The sequence below is a fragment of the Neoarius graeffei genome, chromosome 1 (genome assembly GCF_027579695.1).
Source record: "Neoarius graeffei isolate fNeoGra1 chromosome 1, fNeoGra1.pri, whole genome shotgun sequence".
In the NCBI taxonomy this organism is placed as follows: domain Eukaryota; kingdom Metazoa; phylum Chordata; class Actinopteri; order Siluriformes; family Ariidae; genus Neoarius; species Neoarius graeffei.
This window is the reverse complement of record NC_083569.1, coordinates 46317803-46338652: the sequence shown is the minus strand read 5'-3', so window position 1 is coordinate 46338652 and position 20850 is coordinate 46317803. Positions and strand designations below refer to the sequence as shown.

Sequence of the window (20850 nt, the reverse complement as noted above, 5' to 3'; positions counted from 1 at the left end):
AGTGTGTGTCTCGTCTCTCTCTCACACACACACACACACACACACACACACACAGGGAAAGAGAGCATTTAAGAGACCGCCCTCAGTTTTAGTTGTAATCTGAGTGCATTATCCGGAGATGGTCCCCACACACTCCCAAAATCCGGGACCCAAACTGAAGAGGCAAGTGAGAGACACAAATGCATCTACTGGCACTAGTGATTGCACTCATGTCACAGTAAACATGGCAGTGGAAAAAGCTAATTATAAGGGTTTCAATTTCGTGAACATGCACCTGATTTGTGACATGCATTTGTTATAAAAACTTTAAAAGCTACATTAGAAATGACATAAATGCAAAAATAAAGAATTAAACATCACAGGTTGATGCCCCTCACCTTCACTGATCAGGATTCTGTCTTTGCTTCAGAAAAGTGAATTTGCACATTTCTCCATGTCACTATCAAAAAAGAATGTCTTTTTTTTTTTTTTTTAAAGGTACCTTTTGATTAGCCACTTACATGTGTTGTCATGTCAATATTTACATATGCAGTTATATGCACATGCATGACAGCTACGTACAACTGACTCATTTTTTACTTCATTATTTACGGTTGTGAATATGACCTGCATTTACATCTTTGAATGACAGTATTTTGTGTGCATAAGAATTTTACATTTTATATGCAAGAATCAACCTAATCGAGATCCCTAGGGTCAGTGATGCTGTCAGACATACAGTAAATAAAGCAAAAATATAACACTGTTTCTCTTGAATGTCCACTAGGAAAATTACCTGCAGCACATGATGCGCAGCATGTTGAAGCAGCTGCAGCAGGGGCAGAGGGACCAGGCCCTGCTCAGCTTTGTGGATGCTGCCATGAAGGTGGAGCAACGAAAACTGGTGCTGGAGACACACTACAGTCAAGACCTCAGTCTCCTTTACGTCTTGCAAGAGGACTACGATCGCGCTAAATACTATGCCAATAACTGCATGCAGGTCTTCATGCAGGTCAGTTTAGGATTTGGAGAATAATAAGTGTTTGGGGAGTGATTAGCTTTGAGTCCCAATGTGGGTTGTCACAAGTACATGAAATCCTCACCCACTGGTCTCCACAGTGAATATTAGTCATTATTGAGCTTCAGCCTCTGTGAAGTGTTTTGATACCAATATTATGCAGATCAGCCAAAAATCATAGCTTGCAAAATAGAAATATGGACACGGATTTCCAAGATATGGAAACGGCGTTCACCATACAACTTACGGTTCCCAAGACGGAGATCAAAGTGTACAGCACTGCTGTATGGTGCCAGCGTACAGCGGTGCTTTACACAGCGGGCCCATCTTGCTTGCCTAAGTAGTAGGACGGAGTGTTACCTATTCACTAGGTTTCGTGCTTCTACAACTTACAGTTTGATCTGCATTATTTGTTTTAATGCAGAATAATATAAGAGGAAGGAAAAAAAAGCCAGCAAAAAAAAAATTGGGACCCCAAATTAGTTGTAGTTCATGAGGAAAGTTCACTAAGAAAATGAGTGTGTAAGTGACCATTAACAATAGGCATGTAACGATATATCATGTGATGATAAATCGTGATACAAATTTAACGATTTGAATCGAAGAAATAAAAAATGAATTGCAGTTATTATAAGGCTGCATAATTTGTTAGTTTTTCTTAACTGTAATTGCATTGTTTAGACAGTAGATGTAAAATAGCGGGAATGCACATGACTTCACCCTAAGCAGAAGTGTAACAGCATCAATGTCATGGTAAGCACACACACAACAGATCTAAAATGGGAAAGAGCTGTTCTGTGATTGACTGACTGTACAAAGACTGCAGAAAGCTGAAGAACAGACAAGTAAATGGACGTGGTAGAAATGTGCATAAAAGTTTATTCAGAAAAGGCCTATTTGTTATTAACCTTTTCATTTTTAATAAAATGATTGTTTTAGTTAATGGGCAATTTTACTCCAACCTTAACAAATGTGGGTAAATAATTATTGTCGGTTATTAAATAAACCTTTTTTTAATTTAAGAAAAGGAATATTGAAGTTGATAAAGAATAGGAAAATAAATGTTGCAATTTTCTTCATTTGATATATTTTTTTAATGTTGTGGGAAAATTGAATAGTGAATTGGGTGACTCATTGTCTGCCTAGTTAACATGATTGTGTTGTGCAGAACTATTCCAGTGTTGATCCTCTGCTGAACCGCAGTCGTCTGACCATGCTCCAGTCAGTCCAAGCTCTCACCGAGATCCACGACTTCCTCCATTACATCACAGGAGAGGGTGAGCTTCCTTTTCTCCTTACCAACACTTAATATATAGATTTAGGCACTGCCTAAAAGCGGAGCTCCCATCTGTTTCTGGGTTGTAGAATTTTCTTATATCATAGCCAGCCTCTTTTGTTTTATTTCTTTACCGTTATAGTTACTATACTGTTTCCTTATGTTGTATGAAACGTACACAGAAAGGGAATAGCTCTGGCCTGATGAGTAGAGTCAGCGCAGTGATTTTATTTACAAATTCGATTTCACCATTGCTGAGACAAGAATACAAAAATAACTTATTGGAAAAATATCATATAAAGTGTGAAAAATATTTTATTGACTTTTATCCAAAAAGTAGAATGAAGAAGGAGTCGGATTTTTTTATCAAGAATCACCAAAAAAATTAAAAAGAAAAATTCAGGTATGATGCGCATGCGTCGTGCATGGAGATTTCCCTGCCATGATTGGGCTGCCTGAGATGGCAGGCATGCGAGTACACGACACATGGCGATGTTGGGCAACAACAGCGACAAGTTACTCACTATGCTATGCAAATATATCTACTGATGCTTCTGGACACATCTTCAGTGATGTTCTTGGAATCATCGGGTGTTTCAACATCATACACCCTCATCCAGACGACCCAGCTGAGGCTGATCAGACCCCAACCTGTGTCCAGATGGCTAATCTTGCTATTCTGCCCCCATGGATCTCCTCTCTTAAGCCACAGCCATCTTGAGGCTTTCTCTGCCACTTCGGTGGTGTCGCGGATGGCGCTTGTCTTCCTCACTCCATCGATGCCCAACAAACTGAAGGCTTTGGACAGGGATCGGGCTGCAAAGCCCCTGCATCCGACCTCTACTGGGAGACACCTTACTCTCCATCCGGCTTGATGACGCCCGTTAACCAGTCCCTCGTACTTGGCGAGCTTCCTTTCAAAGGCCTCTTCCAAGCGGTCTTCCCAAGGGACTGTTAGCTCCAACAGAACCACTTGTTTGGTAGACTCGGACAGTAGAACAATATCTGGTCTTAAGGTGGTGGTCACAATGTGGTTGGGGAACTTTAGTTGCCGCTCAAGGTCAACCAACAACTGCCAGTCCCTCACAGAGGACAGGATGCCTGCAGATGTTTTTGCAGCTGGTTTTGGCTACTCTCCAGCTCTGATGAAGGTGATGGCTTGCTTGGAGGGCTGGGAACACTTGGCCCACTCGACTCCTGCGGCGTTAGCTCCAGTGATGGCCTTCAAAACCTGGTCATGCCTCCACCTGTACCTTCCCTCTCCCAGTGCCTTTGAGCAGCTGCTCAGAATGTGCTCTAGGGTTCCACGCTTGGAGCACATTGGACATGCTGGTGACTCCACTTTGCCCCAAATGTATAGATTTGATGGGCTGGGAAGCACATCATAAACTGCCTGGATGAGAAGCTTGATTCTCTGTGGCTCAGCCTTCCACAACTCTGCCCATGTCACCTTCCTCAAGTGCGTTCTCCCTTCTTGTCCAGGCACCCTATTGCCTCATTCCAACTGTCCTGCAAGATCTCTCCTCCTCGACTGCTGCTCTCACCTCCTCCTGGACTAGGTGGCACCTTTCCTTCCCCTTCATGGTGTCAGTATGAGGAGTTGAAAAGGAGCCCAGTCCAGCCCTTCCTCTTGTCACCACTCCCACCAGTCTCTTGTGATGCAATCTAGACTCTGCTTGTCGAACAGCCTCCTCTGCCTTTCACTTCCGGCCAGTCCTCACTTCAATCCCAGTTTTTGCCACCTTTGGATCCCTTGAGTCTCTGTATTGCAACACTTCCCTGGCTCTCATCACCTTGAACTCCTCTTCCAAGGACTTGAGTGGCAGTTGCAGTTTGTTGCGGTGTCCATACATTGCAATGCTGCTTAGACTTCTTGGAAGTCCCAGCCATCTTCTAAGGTGGCTGCTGACTTTCCTTTCTAAGGTCTTCACCATCGAAATCGGCACGTCATAGATGAGGAGTGGCCACAGGATTCTGGGAAGAATACCATGCTGATACAGCCAAGCTTTAAACTTCCCTGGCAGTCCAGACCGGTCCACTGATTTCTGCCATCCATCCAGCTCAGTGCAGGTTGACTGGACGGATGCTGCATCCCTCAGGGTACTGTCAAACACCTTGCCCAAGCTCTTAACAGGCTTCTCTGGGATGGTTGTGCCTGCGATACTGAATCGGGTCTTCTCAGCACCATTGATCTAGACTTGGCTGGTTTGAAAGACATCCATGCCCACTCCATCATCTTTTCGAGATCCTTTAGAATCCACCGGCAGCCTGGGACTGACTCTGTGGTGACTGTGAGGTCGTCCATAAACGCCCTGATTGGTGGCTGGCGTTGAGCTGACTTTGTCTTGGGCCCTCTGCACTCTGGTTCAGCAGACTTGATGAGCATGTTCATGGCCAGGGAGAACAGAATCACGGAGATGGTGCACCCTGTGATAATCCCAATCTCGATCTTGTGCCAGCATGATGTCACTGCTCCTGAAGAGGTTCTCATCCTGAAGTTGCTGTAATAGTCAGCAATGAGGTTTCGGATTCTGCTGGGGACATGATGTTTTGCCAGAGTGAGATGCACCAGCTCGTGTGGTATTGAGCCATACACATTTGCCAGGTCGAGCCACAGCACTGATAGATTGCCCTTGTTCTCTCTGTCCTCTCTTATGAGCTGCGTTACCACACCTGTGTGTTTCAAGCATCGAGGCATTCCTGCGATTCCACCCTTCTGGACTGATGTGTCAGTCAAGCAGTTCTTTGAGAGGAAGGTGCACAGCCGATTGGAGACTGCACTGAAGAAGATCTTGGCTTCAACACACAGCAGGGAGATGATGCGGAACTGGTCTACCTTCTTGGAGTTCTCCTCCTTCGGAATCCAAACCCCTTCAGCAACTCTTCACTGTTCAGGAATCCTACCCCTAAAAAAGCATTTTTCTATTTTAATTTTAATCAGTATGGCATACAGTACAAAAACATAAAAAACCCATCTCAAAATATTAGGATATTTCATTTTGAGTTTGAGTAAAACAGTATGAACACAGTGTATCTCTCGGTCTAGTTCAGTACACACAACCACAATCATGGGGAAGACTGCTGACTTGACTGTTGTCCAGAAGATGATCACTGATGCCCTCCACAAGGAGGGTAAGCCACAAAAGGTCATTGCTGAAAAGGGTGGCTGGAAAAGGTGCACAAGCAACAGGGATGGCTGCAGTCTTGAGAGGATTGTCAAGAAAAGTTGATTCAAGAACTTGGGGGAGCTTCACAAGGAGTGGACTGAGGCTGGTGTCAGTGTATCAAGACCCATCACGAACAGACATCTTCAAGAAAGGGGATACAACTTTCGCATTCCTAATATCAAGCTACTCCTGAGCCAGAGACAATGTCAGAAGTGTCTTATCTGGGCTAAGGAGAGAAAGAAATGGACTGTTGCTCAGTGGTCCAAAGTCCTCTTTTCAGATGAAAGTACATTTTGCATTTAATTTGGAAATCACGGTTCTAGAGTCTGGAGGAAGAGTGGAGAGGCACAGAATCCAAGGTGTTTGAAGCCCAGTGTGAAGTTTCCACAGTCTGTGATGATTTGGGGTGCCATGTCATCTGCTGGTGTTGGTCCACTGTATTTTATCAAGTCCAAAGTCAACACAGCCATCTACCAGGAGATTTTAGAGCACTTCATGCTTCCATCTGCTGACGAGCTTTTTGGAGATGCTGATTTCCTTTTCCAGCAGGACTTAGCACCTACCCACAGTGCCAAAACTACTACCAAATGGTTTGCTGACCATGATATTACTGTGTTTGATTGGCCAGCCAACTTGCCTGACCTGAACCCCATAGAGAATCTATGGGGTATTGTCAAGAGGAAGATGAGAAACACCCAACCCAAAAATACAGATACGCTGAAGGCCACTATCAAAGCAACCTGGGCTTCAATAACACTTCAGCAGTGCCACAGACTGATCACCTCCATGCCACACCGCATTGATACAGTAATTCATGGTAAAGGAGCCCCAACCAAGTATTGAGTGTATAAATGAATATACTTTTCAGAAGTTGGACATTTCTGTATTGTAAATCCTTTTTTTGATTGATCTTAGGGAATATTCTAATAATTTGAGATACTGGATTTCTGATTTTCATGAGCTATAATCATCAAAATTAAAACAAAAAAAGCTTTAAATATTTCACTTTACATGGAATGAATATAGACTATATGAAAGTTTACCTTTTTGAATTAAATTATGAAAAAAAGGGAACTTTTTCATGGTATTCTAATTTTTTGAGATGCACTGTGTGTGTGTGTGTGTGTGTGTGTGTGTGTGTGTGTGTGTGTGTGTGTGTGTGTGTGTGTGTGTGTATTAATTCCCATTTATGGATACTATCCACTCAGAAATGTATTTAAAAATAAAGGTTCTGCCTATCTCCTTTAAGATTGATTCGAATGACTATCACTTCCACATGACGGCTCCTGTAACCTTGTTCTCCTCTGTACCAGTCTCAGTGGGTTCTTTGAAAAGTCTGATCAAGAGGTGGACCAGTCGCTACCCTGATGCTAAAATTGACCCCATGAACGTGTGGGATGACATCATTACATCCCGGTAAGTCATCTGAGCTTTGCATGCATGTTTTATACTATGGCTATAGATTTATTTCTTGATAAATGATAAGGTCTGTACAAAAAGTTAATGAAATGTGCAGTTCAGGTAACAACCTTGCCTTCATGTAGGCGTTTGTGTGTTATCTATCTGATGTGCATCCTCTCATGTCCCAGGTGTTTTTTTCTGGATAAGATCTGGGAGAAGCTGTGCTCGTCTCCTGCTAACAGTATGGAGGTGGATGGAGCTGAGCAGGACAGTACAGCAGAAGAGTTGGGAGCACTGGTGAAGGACTGCAAGTTTAATATGAAACTGAACATGGCAGATAGCGCCTGGAAACAGGTACTTCCTAATCATGAAATCATTCAGCACGTTAGCAAATCCTTGCAAGCGTATTTATACCGGATGCCCCTGGTGTCAGTGTGACACTGTAAGGAATTTTCCTGGTGTACATTAAGGCCTGTCAATACATCACTTTACATGTGCATGTTTTCATCTATATGTAGTAAAACTAGAAAAGCCAAAAACAATATTTCCACCAAAACTGATCATGTGGACCATAGAATATTGAATTTAATGGATCTTTACAGATATTTTGCTTTTTTTTTCCTTGCATGATTATCCCACCAGAACAACTTCTCCGTGGCAACAAAGCTGTTGAAAGAACTTCACAGGGAGGCGAAGGCTGAGAAAGGTTGGCTACAGCGCTGGGTGCACAGCTTCAGCCGTTTCAGCCAGCGGAGGAGCCAGAGCCAGGGGCCCGCTGAGCAGATCAGCTCCCTGCTCAAGACTGTCCCACTGCTTGGTAGAAGCTGTTCTTTTCATTTCTGCAGTCCAGAAATATATTTAAAATATTGAATGACAAAGCCAGCTCTTAATTCTGATTTATGTATCCGTGTTGCGTAGAGGAGTTTGAGGAGCAGAGTGAAGCTTCCACTAGCAAGGTGTTCAGAGACCAGAGGATCCTACTGGGCACCACCTTTGACCTTTTGGCCAGCGCTGTGCATCGCAGTCCCTCTGCTCTGGAGATTGTCGGAGAAGAGAAAGCACAGAGAATTCTAGAACTTTCCAGGACATCTTCCAGTGATCAGGTAGCTTTTGGTGTTGTGTTTTGCTGAAATTATTTAAAATGTGAACATCTTTTGCATTTGAGGTTTTCCCTGCATGAATAGATCGGTACATTCATGTGCAAAAAATGTGTGCACAGGAGCATGGTCATGCTGGAACAGATTTGGGTACCTTAGTTGCATCCATCCATCCATCCATCCATCCATCCGTTATCTATACCGCTTATCCATCAGGGTCGTGGGAAAACTGGAGTCAATCCCAGCTGACTTTGGGCGAGAGGCGGGGTACATCCTGGGAAGGTCACCAATCTATCACAGGGTTAACACAGAGACAAACAACTGTTCACATCCACAATCACACCTCTGGCCTGGGTTTCATGTGACGTCATATCTGCCTCATTAGTTATTCAGAACTTTAGCTGGTGGTCTACCAAAGCTCAGTTGACAAAGCGTTTGTACGGAGAAGGTGCATTGCTCGCATGAAAAATGCCTTACGCTTGCGTTGTTTTAGGTTGTTCGAATTGATCAAACTGTGAAATTGATCAAAGTTTCTTCAGGGTTCCCCGTGAACTAATAAAAAAGGGTGAACGAACACAGGATTTCACAAAAAGACGTCGAGAAAGGCAGCTTTTGAACCTCTCGCTGAAATTGAAGGGAGCCGAGTTGAAGCATGCTCAAGTTTGCAGTGATCGCTTAGTGAAATGTTTGTATCTCCCTCTCAGCTGTCCTTAGTGTTTTCCAAGTACTTTTCTTGCTGTGTCGTTATTTTACGGTACTTTTTTTTAGTCATGAAGCGCTAAAGTCCCCAGCTGTTTCTTTGTTCACGCCTCACAAAGTCTATATACATGAAGGTCACGACAAAATTCTTACCCAGCCACATAGTTACAATGCACCCTGATCACTTCTTCGGCTTGTTTAACTAAGATCCAGGTCTTTAAAGGGGTTTCTGATGATCTTTGTGATTGATTTACCTGAGAGATAAGAGCCAACACAAGTGAGAATCAAGTGGACTGTTTTGTTTACACTTCAGTTTGGAGCGCTTTGTTGTAAAGACACGAACGAAAAGTTAAAAAAAAAAACATACTTAGACAAAAACAATCCAGGATTCATTCAGCAGTGACTTGATACCGAGATCCGTTACCCAGCCACATACAAAAAAGCTGTAAGCCTCCATACTCTTCCACGCTTTCATCTGTTTTGTGGTGTAGAAGGACGTCTGCAACATCAGATGGTTCGAGATGTCGAGGAACTCGACTGAAGGGTAGTTTTCGAGCTCGTCTGACAAATCCTTCTTTCCCAGACTGTAGGGGTCGATTCCATTGCACATAACAATCTTCTGAATATACAGTCAAGCCGTAAAGTCTGCACATCCCTTTCACTTTCCCCACATTTTATTACGTTACAGACTTATGCCGCTTTTCCACTACCAACGCGGCTGAGCCGTGCCGTGCTGAGTCGAGCTGTGTGGGGCTGTTGGAGTTGCATTTCGACTACAACCGCGCTGAACCGTGCTGGCTGGAAGTGGGTGGGCACATTGGGTGGAGTTAGCGAAAGTGGGTGGACGTCACGTGATGTCGTTAGGCGGCGCAAACAGTGACATCAGTGACCTTTTAAGCGGTAGTCTCACGACCCGGATAGTAAACAATAAACATGGAGGACATGGAGTCGTTAGTGTTGCTGGTCTTGGTGCTGTGGCTTGTTGTCACAGACAACGCCAACAGATACTGGCAAGAGCGTATAGATGAGGCGAGACGCATAAGGCTTCAGAAATTCTCGTAATTCGTAATTCTTCTTCTTCCGGGTTTACGGTGTTTACAGATCCCAGCGTGCTCGCGGGGCGTGTGTGGGCATGTGAGGACACTCCTCCTCACCAATCAGTGCACAGGGGAGTGTCTGCTCACGCCCCTAGCCCCACTCGGCTCGGTTTGGCTCGCTTCAGCCCCACTCCAAAACCGTGCGAGTTTTGGGTGCTGAGTAGGGCTGAAGCGAGCTGAGTCGTGCTGCTCTGAGGTAGTCGAAACGCGAGCCGTGTCGGGCTGAAGTGAGCTGAAAAAGGGTAGTGGAAAAGGGCCATTATTCTACAATAGATTGAGTTCATTTTTTTTTGTCACAAAATAGCCCATAGTGACATGAAAGCAGGTTTTTAGACATTTGTGCTAATTTATTAAAAGTCAAAATGTAAAATATCATATGTGCACACCCTTTGATATGACACCCAAAAGTGAGCTGAGGTGCATTTTGTTTCCACTGATACTATTTGAGATGTTTTACAACTTAACTGGAGTACACCTGTGGTAAATTCAATTGAATGGACATGATTGGGGATTGCCAAGACCTGCCTATATAAGGTCCCACAGTTGACCGTGCATGTCAAAGCAAACTCCAAGCCATGGGGCCATTATTAAAAAATGTTCTGTTTCCGGTCCACCGACCGGGTGAGTGCCGTTTGTGCGGGTGAAATTTTTTTTTTAACGCCGGTTTTTCGACATTTTTTTCGGGCTCGTAAATCTAAACTCGAACTTGACATTTACGCATTCCCAGGGCTTTCCACTAAGGCTCATACTGCCTCCGCCGAGTGCACGCGCACACTACTGCCTCCGCCGAGTGCGCGTGCACACACCGCATGTCGGGGCCGCGGATGAGTTACTCTCCCTTGATCAACGAAGTCGGCGGGGAATTTGTGGTTATTATCGGTACAAACAGCGCGAATCACAACTTAAATGAGTGCGGTTCAGTTTGACATTATTGTCAGTCCGTTAGATAAACATTTAATTTTATTAAAATTGAAAATTAATATTTAGAGCCTGTGGGCTACAAAAATAATAGTCATTAAAGTAGCCGGCTGGACTTAATTGTGTGGCCGCAGCCGGCGCTTGTGGAAAGCCCTGTCGAATCAGCTCTGCGCATGCGCCGTGCGGCACAAAAAAATGGCAGCTACCATGAAGGAAGGAGATCCGGAGTTTTCAAACATTTCCTTAAGTGTGAAATCGCAAAATGGTATTCTAGCGAACAACAAAATAGTAAAGGTTCAGAAAAACAAATCATTCAGTGATCATTTTAATAGTGTAATTTCATCCGAACGAGGCCTAACGGTCGATTTAGAACTACAAAAAGTCCGTGTGTCGGACATTTTAAGTACCTTTGTAAAAGTTTTGCAAATGTTGCAGTCAGCATTTAAAATGCTAACTTTAAAGTTTTTGTACAAGTTTCAGTTGATTAAACTGTCATTTTATTAAATGTGTTTGCTTTTGTAATAAAAAAAAGTACTGAAAGAAAAAACAAACACAGCATTGCAATTTCTTATCCATCCATATATAATAAAAAATAAAAAAAATCCCTCCCTCCCGACTGAAAATTTTTTTTGCTCACCCGGTGGACAGGAAACGGATTTTTTTTTAAGGATGGCCTGGGGTCAAAGGAATTATCTGCAGACCTCAGAAACAGGATTGTGTCAAGGCATAGATCTGGAGAAGGGTACAGAAAAATTGCTGCAGCTTTACAGATCCAAAAGAGCACAGTGGCCACCATCCTTCGTAAATGGAAGAAGTTTGGAACCACCAAGAATCTTCCTAGACCTGGCCGCCTGGCCAAACTGAGTGATCCGGGAAGACCGGCCTTGGCCAGGGAGGTGAGCAGGAACCCAAGGGTCACTCTGACAGAGCTCCAGCGTATCCTTGTGGAGATGGGAGAACCTTTCAGAAGATCAACCATCCAGGCAGCACTCCACAAATCAGGCCTTTATGGTAGAGTGGCCACTCCTTAGTAAAAGGCACATGATGGCCTGCTTGGAGTTTGCCAAAAGGCACCTAGAGGACTCTCAAACCATGAGAAACAAGATTCTCTGGTCTGATGAAACCAAAATTGAATTTTTTGGCCTGAATACCAAGCATCATGTCTGGAGGAAACCAGGCACCGCTCATCACCTGACCAATGCCATCCCTACAGTGAAGCATGGCGGTGGCAGCATCATGACGTGGGGATGTTTTTCAGCAGCTGGAATGGGGTGACTAGTCCTGATAGAGGGAAAGATGAATGCAGCAAAGTACACTGAGATCCTTGAAGAAAACCTGCTCCAGAGTGCTCTGGACCTCAGACTGGGGCGAAGGTTTACCTTCCAACATGACAACCCGAAGCAGACAGCCAAGAGAACAAAGGAGTGGCTTCAGAGAAAGTCTGTGAATGTCCTTGAGTGGCCCAGCCAGAGCCCAGACCTGAATTCGATTGAACATCTGTGGAAGGAGCTGAAAATGGCTGTGTACTGATGCTCCCCATCCAACCTGATGGAGCTTGCAAGGATATGTCAAGAGGAATGGACAAAAATGTCCATGAACAAGTGTGCCAAGCTCGTAGCTTCTTTCCCAAGATGCCTTGAAGCTGTAATTGCTGCCAAAGGTGCATCAACAAAGTATTAGGCTAAGGGTGTGTATTGATATGTAACCCCTAAATAACCTATTTTTGTCGGTAAAATAAAATTGCATATTTTCTAAAAACCTGCTTTCACTTTGTCATTATGGGCTATTTTGTGTAGAATTTTGGAACAAAAAATGGACTCGATATATTGTAGAATAAGTCTGTAACATCATAAAATGTGGAGAAGGTGAAAGGGGACTGCAGACTTTCTGGCTTGACTGTATCTAAAGCGAGTAGTGGCTTCTATATTACGAGCGTACTATGATAAGTTATCGCTAGTTGTTTGCACTACGGCAGTCTTTAGACCACCAGCTATTTCTCTTCCGGTAAAACTGCTAAGAAAAGTCACATGACTGAAACCCAGCAATTTAGAGTAGCCAGGTAACCTAATCCGCATGTCTTTTGGACTGTGGGAGGGAACCGGAGCACCTGGAATTGAATATGCAAACTCACGCACCCTGATGCCCTTGGGCCATTTGGCTTGTCTGTGTCCATCTTGAGCACACATCATCTACCACCGGCTTGCTACGCCTGTCGCAGCTTTCCCAAACAACCATTCACATCTACAGACAGTTTAGAGTAACGAGTTAAAAATTATAATGCTACAGCATACAAACACGTTCCATACAATTCTGTGCTTCCAACGTTGTGACAGCAGTTTGGTAAAGACCCATATGTGAGTGTGATGAGCAGGTGTCCACAACTCTTTGGCCATACAGTGTATATAATAGCAAACACACTAGTATAAACTTGAATTGAATTACTGCCAGCACTATCATCAGACCCATGCTATTATAGAAAATTAATCATCACCTTCCAACCAAGCAGGTTCATATTAATCTGTTCTGTTAATCATCTGATGACAAAAATGGCTCTTAGCACTCCCACTGACCACTTTTTTTTGTCTCTTCTATAAAATTTTAGGTGGTGGAGGGCTTACAGATGCGTGCTCTTGAGCTATTACACAGCGCTGCACGCAAGGCCGAGGAAGAAGAGCAGTCATTCAGCCAAAAGCATGCGGACACACCGGGCATCGTGGAGGCCTACATGACTCTTGCTAACTTCTGTGACCGCAGACTGAGGGAGGAAGAGCAAAGAGAAGAGAGTAAATCTTCAAGATTGCATATTGAAATGTTATATTTCTATATTGTTTTAATGGTCTATGATTAATGAACCATTTGAAGGCTATCAAACTGAGGGTATTGTTCCACGTGTCCTGGACCTGGGCTTCCCATTACATACAAAATCACTCAAATCAAAAGATCACCTGCTGAAGTAGGTATTCAACAGTGTAGGTTTTGGTGTATGACCTGTTCCCATTTTATTTAGCCAGCTTTGGGTTCTCTAGCACCAAAATGACGTTTCCGTTAAAGCTTGTATTCTGATGCTCATCTTGTTCCTGTTTTGCAGTGACCAGTTCTCCCAAGATGCAGAGTTTGCCTGCTCATGTGGTGAAGATGATGCTAAAAGCTCTGAAGCTCAACTCGGAGGAAGCCAGACTCCAGTTCCCTCGCTTACTGCAGTTAGTGGAGCTCTACTCTGCAGAGACACTGGACCTGATGGCCAAAGAGGTGGAGCTGTGAAAAAAAATTTAGGACTCAAACTCCCAGAAAAAGGGTCTTGAGTGTGGGATTGTTATTTTCGGTTAATTTGGATTTGTCGTTTACAGTGCAAGTCTTAACGATAGCCATGTTGTGTTTGGATAGGTGGTGAGCGTACCTTGCTGGCAGCTGATTGGCTGGATCAGTCAGATGATGGCTTTGTTGGACAAGCCAGAGGCAGTGGCAGTGCAGCATGTGGTAAAGGAGATTGCGGAGTGTTATCCACAAGCACTCGTCTACCCCTTCATGATAAGCAGGGAAGGCTATCTGTTTGAAGAGTCTGTTATCGGTCATGCGAACCAGGAGTTTGTCCAGAAGTATGCTGAAATACTTTTTTTAGTGACTAATCAGCATGTAAATAAGTAATGAAGAAAAACATTGTGACTGTTGTATTTTGTGTGTGTGTGTGTTCCAGGCTAAAGGCAAAACTGGATAGAGGAGGAGGTTTTCAAGACTTTGTTGATGCTCTTCAGCAGCTCACCAACCCTGAAATGCTCTTTAAAGTACTAAATCCATTTTACATTTCTTTTGCTATAATCAATATTTATCATATAAATGTATTCTCCAGAAGCATTTCTTCCTCACTTTCTTTATGACTCAACACCAAGTTAGCATTTTTTATTTTTCATTTGTTCATTGGCTGTGCTTTAAACAGTCCATCACTGGTTGATGAAGTTCTGATCTGTAAATGATGCACAGCATGAAAGCAGAGCTCGCTTTAAAAAGATCATCTTTAATCATTATAAAAGCTCATTACCATTTCCCAAATGTGAAGAAACGACAGAGATAAGTCAATCTTAACTTGGGTGATCATTTTTTGCCTTTATCGACTCCGAATATCTCATCTCATCTCATCTCATTATCTCTAGCCGCTTTATCCTGTTCTACAGGGTCGCAGGCAAGCTGGAGCCTATCCCAGCTGACTACGGGCGAAAGGCGGGGTACACCCTGGACAAGTCGCCAGGTCATCACAGGGCTGACACATAGACACAGACAACCATTCACACTCACATTCACACCTACGGTCAATTTAGAGTCACCAGTTAGCCTAACCTGCATGTCTTTGGACTGTGGGGGAAACCGGAGCACCCGGAGGAAACCCACGCGGACACGGGGAGAACATGCAAACTCCGCACAGAAAGGCCCTCGCCGGCCCCAGGGCTCGAACCCAGGACTTTCTTGCTGTGAGGCGACAGCGCTAACCACTACACCACCGTGCCGCCGACTCCGAATATTTTTTAAAAAAAATATTTTAATGAATGGGAACTATTCAAAACCTCTTCAAATATTGAGTGTAATATCTACCATAATGTACTGTATGGGGCGGCACGCTGGTGCTGTGGTTAGCACTGTCGCCTCACAGCAAGAAGGTTCTGGGTTTAAGCCCAGTGGCCGATGGGGGCCTTTCTGTGCGGAGTTTGCATGTTCTCCCCGTGTCTGCGTGGGTTTCCTCCAGTTTCCCCCACAGTCCAAAGACATGCAGGTTAGGGTAACTGGTGGCTCTAAATTGACCGTAGGTATGAATGAGTGTGAATGGTTGCGTGTCTCTATGTGTCAGCCCTGCGATGATCTGGCGATTTGTCCAGGGTGTACCCCGCCTTTCGCCCATAGTCAGCTGGGATGGGCTCCAGCTCGCCCACGACCCTGTACAGGACAAGTAGTTCTGGATAATGGATGTACTGTATGGTCACTAAAAGCTTTATTAGCATTATAATATTCTTAATATGCTTAGCTAGGCATGTAACAATTCACGATTTGATTCACTCATGATACTGGGTACATGATTCAATTTTCCCACAATACTTTTTTGGGGGAAAAAAAAGCAAAATGTTTTTTCCTATCTGTTGTCAACTTAAATGTTTCTTTTGTTAAAAAAACTGTTTAATTTTCTTAATAACCAACAATAATTATTTAACCACATTTGTAAAAGTTGGACTAAATTTTAATAGCCTGTTAACTAAAATATTCCTTTTATTAAAAATTAAAACGGTAATAACAAATAGGGATTCTACTACCTTCATTTTTCTCTATCTTTCATCACTCTGTAAAACAATAGCTTTGATTTCTTGTTAAACCTATTTGTACAATCAATTGCACGACAGTGCTTTCTTATTTTAGAGCTGTGTTACTCCTGCCTAGGTTGAAGTCACGTGCGTTCCTGCTATTGTCTGTTATTGCGCCCTCTGCTGTCTAAATAATGTAATTGCAGCTAGGAAAAATAAGATTATGCAGCCTGATAATAATTGTGATCAGTTTTTGATTTCATTTATACAAATTGTCATAAATTTGCATCACAATTTATACACTGTACAATGCAGAATCCTTACATTAACATGTATCCTGTGTACACTGCTGTACTGTCAACATTGTTTGGCAGGATTGGTGGGATGAGGTTAAGAGTCAGTTGGAGAAGCCCAAGATGGATCAGAAAATGATGAGGACACTGTATGAAGAAATGAGCACCTCACTCTGCAACTCTAAAGCCCCAGGAATTGGAGCCTTCCGGAAAAAATTCAGCCAGGTTCTTAGTTGTAATGCCTGAAACTATTTTCCCGTTCCATTATTTCAGTGAGTAATCAACTGTACATTGTAAAGCCTGTATTTTCTTTCTTCGTCTGTGTTTCTAAAAGAGATTCTCCAAAGAAGTGGAGAAGCTTTTTGGCCCAGGTGGCTCGAAGGTATACGAGAAGCGTAAAGATTATCCTTATCTTAGGAGAGTGGATGAGCTGGTGTCACACATGAGAGGCTTCCAGAAAGAGCCAGGGAATCTGAAGGAGTACTCACCCTGGCTCAGTAACTTCAGCGCAGACACACTCCGGAACGAGCTGGAGGTTCCAGGTTAGGAGAAAACCATCAGCCTCCTCAAATGAAACATTGTTTCAGAAAGTTCATCAAGCAAATATTCAATACTAATTTTCCTCCTCACTTTAGGACAGTACGATGGAAGATCCAAGCCTCTGCCTGAGTACCATGCGAAGATTACAGGGTTCGATGAGAGGGTATGTACTTGCAGATGATGATCCTTTTATACTCTTGACTGATGTAATGGTACGTTATCTTATTTTTCCCTTTAACTTTTTGTTATGACCCAGCTCAAAGGGTTATTGAGAAGTAACATAAAACCAGATGGGAATGGTAATAAACAAAGGATTTTTATTAATTGAAAATTCAAATTGTGATAACAAAAGGAGGTGAGGTAAAAGGGAACAAAGGGCAAACAAGTGCTGTTTAAAAGAACAAATAAATATAACAAAAAGGGAACTCCAAATGGAGCCTATACTAGTCTTATCAAACAAAATGGGAAACAAAAAACCTCACTATCTAATTCAGCAGTCAATAACAAAAAAACACATAAAACAGCACCCCTAACTAGTGTGACTAACAGAAATCGTCTCAAGTGAATGCAATCAATGCTAAAGCTAAACTAGTCCCTGCCCAGTCCCAAAACAATTATACCGACCTCCACATTCCTGAACAAGTTAACCACTGTTAACATGTATGAGTTTTCGAAATAACCATGCGAGCTTATAGTCAATACAATTCATACAACAACAACAAAAAAGACCCGCGCGGAGACTGTGCTGCTCCCAGTTTAAATAGCAGGGATACTGAGAATCGTGTCGTCTGGTTGGCGGTACGTCGGGGCCGGTCAGCCAATCGCGGTCATACACATCCCGGTGCCGGTTCAGCCACTCCTCCCGCCTCCCACACTCGAGGCCAATCAGAGCCCAGCACCTCCATCCTATGAGAAGGAACACAGCAAGAAAAACGCACACAAGGGCTCCACCAGGTCCATACGGTGGCAGCTGTAACACTTTTCCTCCTGCATTACTGTTAAATGGGGGGGGGGGGGGGGTCACAGTGGATCCGGAGCCTTTTCCAAGAGCACTGTTTACAAGGCTTGGGATCTGTGCCTTTTTTATGTATTGATGATCAGGACATTTTAACTACTGGCTGCTGCAGTGCATTCTTAAATCAGTAGCATAGGCCGACCGTGTACGGTATACTATAGACCCCTTGCACTGACGTCATATTTGTTAGCAACCGTCGCTACCCGAGACCTGGGGGACAAGCGAACTTTGTTTCCATACTGTTCACGTGCTGAAGCTAAACGAAAATGTCCGACATCTGTTGCTGTTGTTCGAAGAAAACTACAGCTAAAAAAGCTCGACTACCGGATTACTTGGACAGTCTAAATCAGAAAGAAGCGAAGGATACATATACGCAGAAATTAGAGTTTATTGACAGTTATGAGCCATACAAAATTCCTCAAAACGACTGGAGTGACAGTGCAGATTTGTGGCCTAGCGTTAGCATTAGCTACATGTTGGAATATACCTTCTTTTTCACAAAGAGTCCTGACACGGAAAAACAGTTTTAAAAAACTACAAAAGCAAGAAAACCTCCTTTGTGTAAAGACTTTGTCCTGACATCAGCTTTTGGGAACAGAATGTTGCAAAAGCCAAAGCATTTCCTCTCAAAGGACTCCGACCTGAACTGTGGGATAGATGGTATTCCATCCCTCCATGTCTCAACAACCCCAAGGACATCTAATTACATGGCTATTTGCACGCTATCATTTATACAGTTATGCTTATTATTGTTAAAACAATATCTGAAGTGTTCTTTGTAAAACAGCAAAATATCTTGCTGTAGACTTTCAAACAATGTTGTAAGATTTTATTTTAATTTGATCTAATAGTGGATGGAACAATAATTACAAACACTAACAGAATCAGCACGTTCCAGTTGTAGCGACAGTCGTACAGTAACTATAATCACCCTTGCAATAATAATTTGAATAAATGGTTAATGTTCAGTTCCCTCTTCATTTATTCTCGATTCAAAAGGCACAACTGAGTCACACAGGTTGATCAGTGTGGAACGAACAGTAACAATTTTATCCAAAATAGTTTTTCTTTCCTTAGTCGATTTATTTCCGTTTCACATATGGATTAAAGTTTTCCGTCGTGTGACGGATTTCCGTCAACTGAACTCTCCCCAGGCCAAATGTGAGGTTGGTGCTGATCCGAGGAGAATTAAAATGACGGGTGGTTGGGTAGAGATTGGGTTATAACACTGATGTGTTGCAACACCATCAACTATCAGCAGGGTTTATTTAACTTTTTTGTTTTTGAGCCATGCTTTGTCTCGTTCATTTCCTATGTTTGATCATGTTTAAACGTTCGCTGTCTACGGTGCAGCATTAAAAAAACATGCGCTGTCAAAATTGGCAAAATACATTCCCATGTGCTTGGCGTGCTTGTGTCTGACCATTTCTGTTTTGTATTAAATTAAATCTTGCCAAAATGACTTAGTTCAAACCTGGACATATAGAAATAGAGCATGTTAAAAAAAAAAATTAAAAAAAATAAGCCCCGGAAAACCCGCTCCTCTGCTTCAGCCAGACTTGAAGACCCGACGGTGCAATGCTTGCAGACTGTCAGAAGTAATTAGACCTAAATTTATAGCTAACAAATCAGCAGACGCCCCAACAATTATTATTTTCGTTAGGCCAATGTGTAAGGTATGTTAGAACCGTGCCTTATAGCCTACGTTATATCACAATTTAAAGGACGTTTGAGGAGTTGGAGGCTGCGAGCGCAATGATGTTCCAACATGCGCTAAACTTTATTCCCTGAAAATCATACACCAGCGTTCAATGCCCCAAACAGTCAAAATGTCTAGAAGACTACGGTTAAATAATAATCATAGCCTACTAAGTTAAATTACGTCAAAACATCTGTTTCTGGCCTATGAAATGATGGAGGAAAATGAGAACGAACGCAAAGTAGCAGCCAACTTCACGCGATCTTTTAGGTAACTTAACACTCGTGTTGGCCACAACATTTCTCTTAATAAAATCTTGAATTGTTTTTGAAGTCGTATTCAACACAAAGTAAGGTCAAATTATAATTTTAATTTAAGCAAAGATCCAAACTTTTTTCTATATTGACGTCGAGCACAGAGGAGCATGTCATTCTGCTTTCGGTTTCGGCAGCATGGATGCGCTTTACATGAAGGAAGGCACTGATGTGTCTGCCATCGATAAAGGTGTAAAAAACAAGTGGAGGTGGGCTTGGCTGTACGAAATGGGTGAAAACGGAAAGCCATTTAGTTCATGGTGCAAAAAACTAAACATTCCAGGCGCTTGCATTTGTGTGGTTTGCCACAAAAAAATAATATATGGAAGCAATGGAAAGAGTGCAATAAATTCTCTCATCTCATTATCTCTAGCCGCTTTATCCTTCTACAGGGTCGCAGGCAAGCTGGAGCCTATCCCAGCTGACTACGGGCGAAAGGCGGGGTACACCCTGGACAAGTCGCCAGGTCATCACAGGGCTGACACATAGACACAGATAACCATTCACACTCACATTCACACCTACGGTCAATTTAGAGTCACCAGTTAACCTAACCTGCATGTCTTTGGACTGTGGGGGAAACCGGAGCACCCGGAGGAAACCCACGCGGACACGGGGAGAACATGCAAACTCCGCATAGAAAGGCCCTCGCCGGCCACGGGGCTCGAACCCGGACCTTCTTGCTGTGAGGCGACAGCGCTAACCACTACACCACCGTGCCGCCGTGCAATAAATTGAATATATTAATCCATTAATTAATTGATAAAAGTTATCAGTTCTAAGTTAATCATTCTCAGAATTTCATCGAAATCCACCCATAAACACCCCCCTCCCCCCCGTAAATTTTCAGTCAATTTTTTTTTTTTTGCTTTAATCCATGGTTTCACATGCATGCAGCTGTTGTAAAGTTCAGTGTGTGTGTGGGTGGAACACTCTCGAACTGTCGGGTCATGACTACACTCTGGCTCCATGGTGACATTTTGCACAGGACTGTGTTCCTCTGATAACAGAAACGAAGCTCCAGGTCTCTCTGCTCTTAATCTTTTCTCTTCTTT

The 20850-nt window shown here is 43.2% G+C and overlaps 1 protein-coding gene across 2 annotated transcripts in view; it reads left to right on the top strand.

Annotated features, from left to right (window-relative positions):
- Positions 1-20850, top strand: part of LOC132893510 (DNA-dependent protein kinase catalytic subunit-like) — a 141865-nt gene that overhangs the window by 105890 nt on the left and 15125 nt on the right. For both annotated transcript variants that reach the window (XM_060932709.1, XM_060932707.1), the window contains exons 66-78: positions 767-991; positions 2166-2274; positions 6754-6856; positions 7030-7195; positions 7484-7658; positions 7760-7944; positions 13255-13435; positions 13741-13901; positions 14037-14248; positions 14347-14434; positions 16309-16452; positions 16562-16769; positions 16863-16930. In XM_060932709.1, the coding sequence (XP_060788692.1) occupies positions 767-991; positions 2166-2274; positions 6754-6856; positions 7030-7195; positions 7484-7658; positions 7760-7944; positions 13255-13435; positions 13741-13901; positions 14037-14248; positions 14347-14434; positions 16309-16452; positions 16562-16769; positions 16863-16930 (2025 nt within the window). The remainder of the gene's footprint in view (positions 1-766; positions 992-2165; positions 2275-6753; positions 6857-7029; positions 7196-7483; positions 7659-7759; positions 7945-13254; positions 13436-13740; positions 13902-14036; positions 14249-14346; positions 14435-16308; positions 16453-16561; positions 16770-16862; positions 16931-20850) is intronic.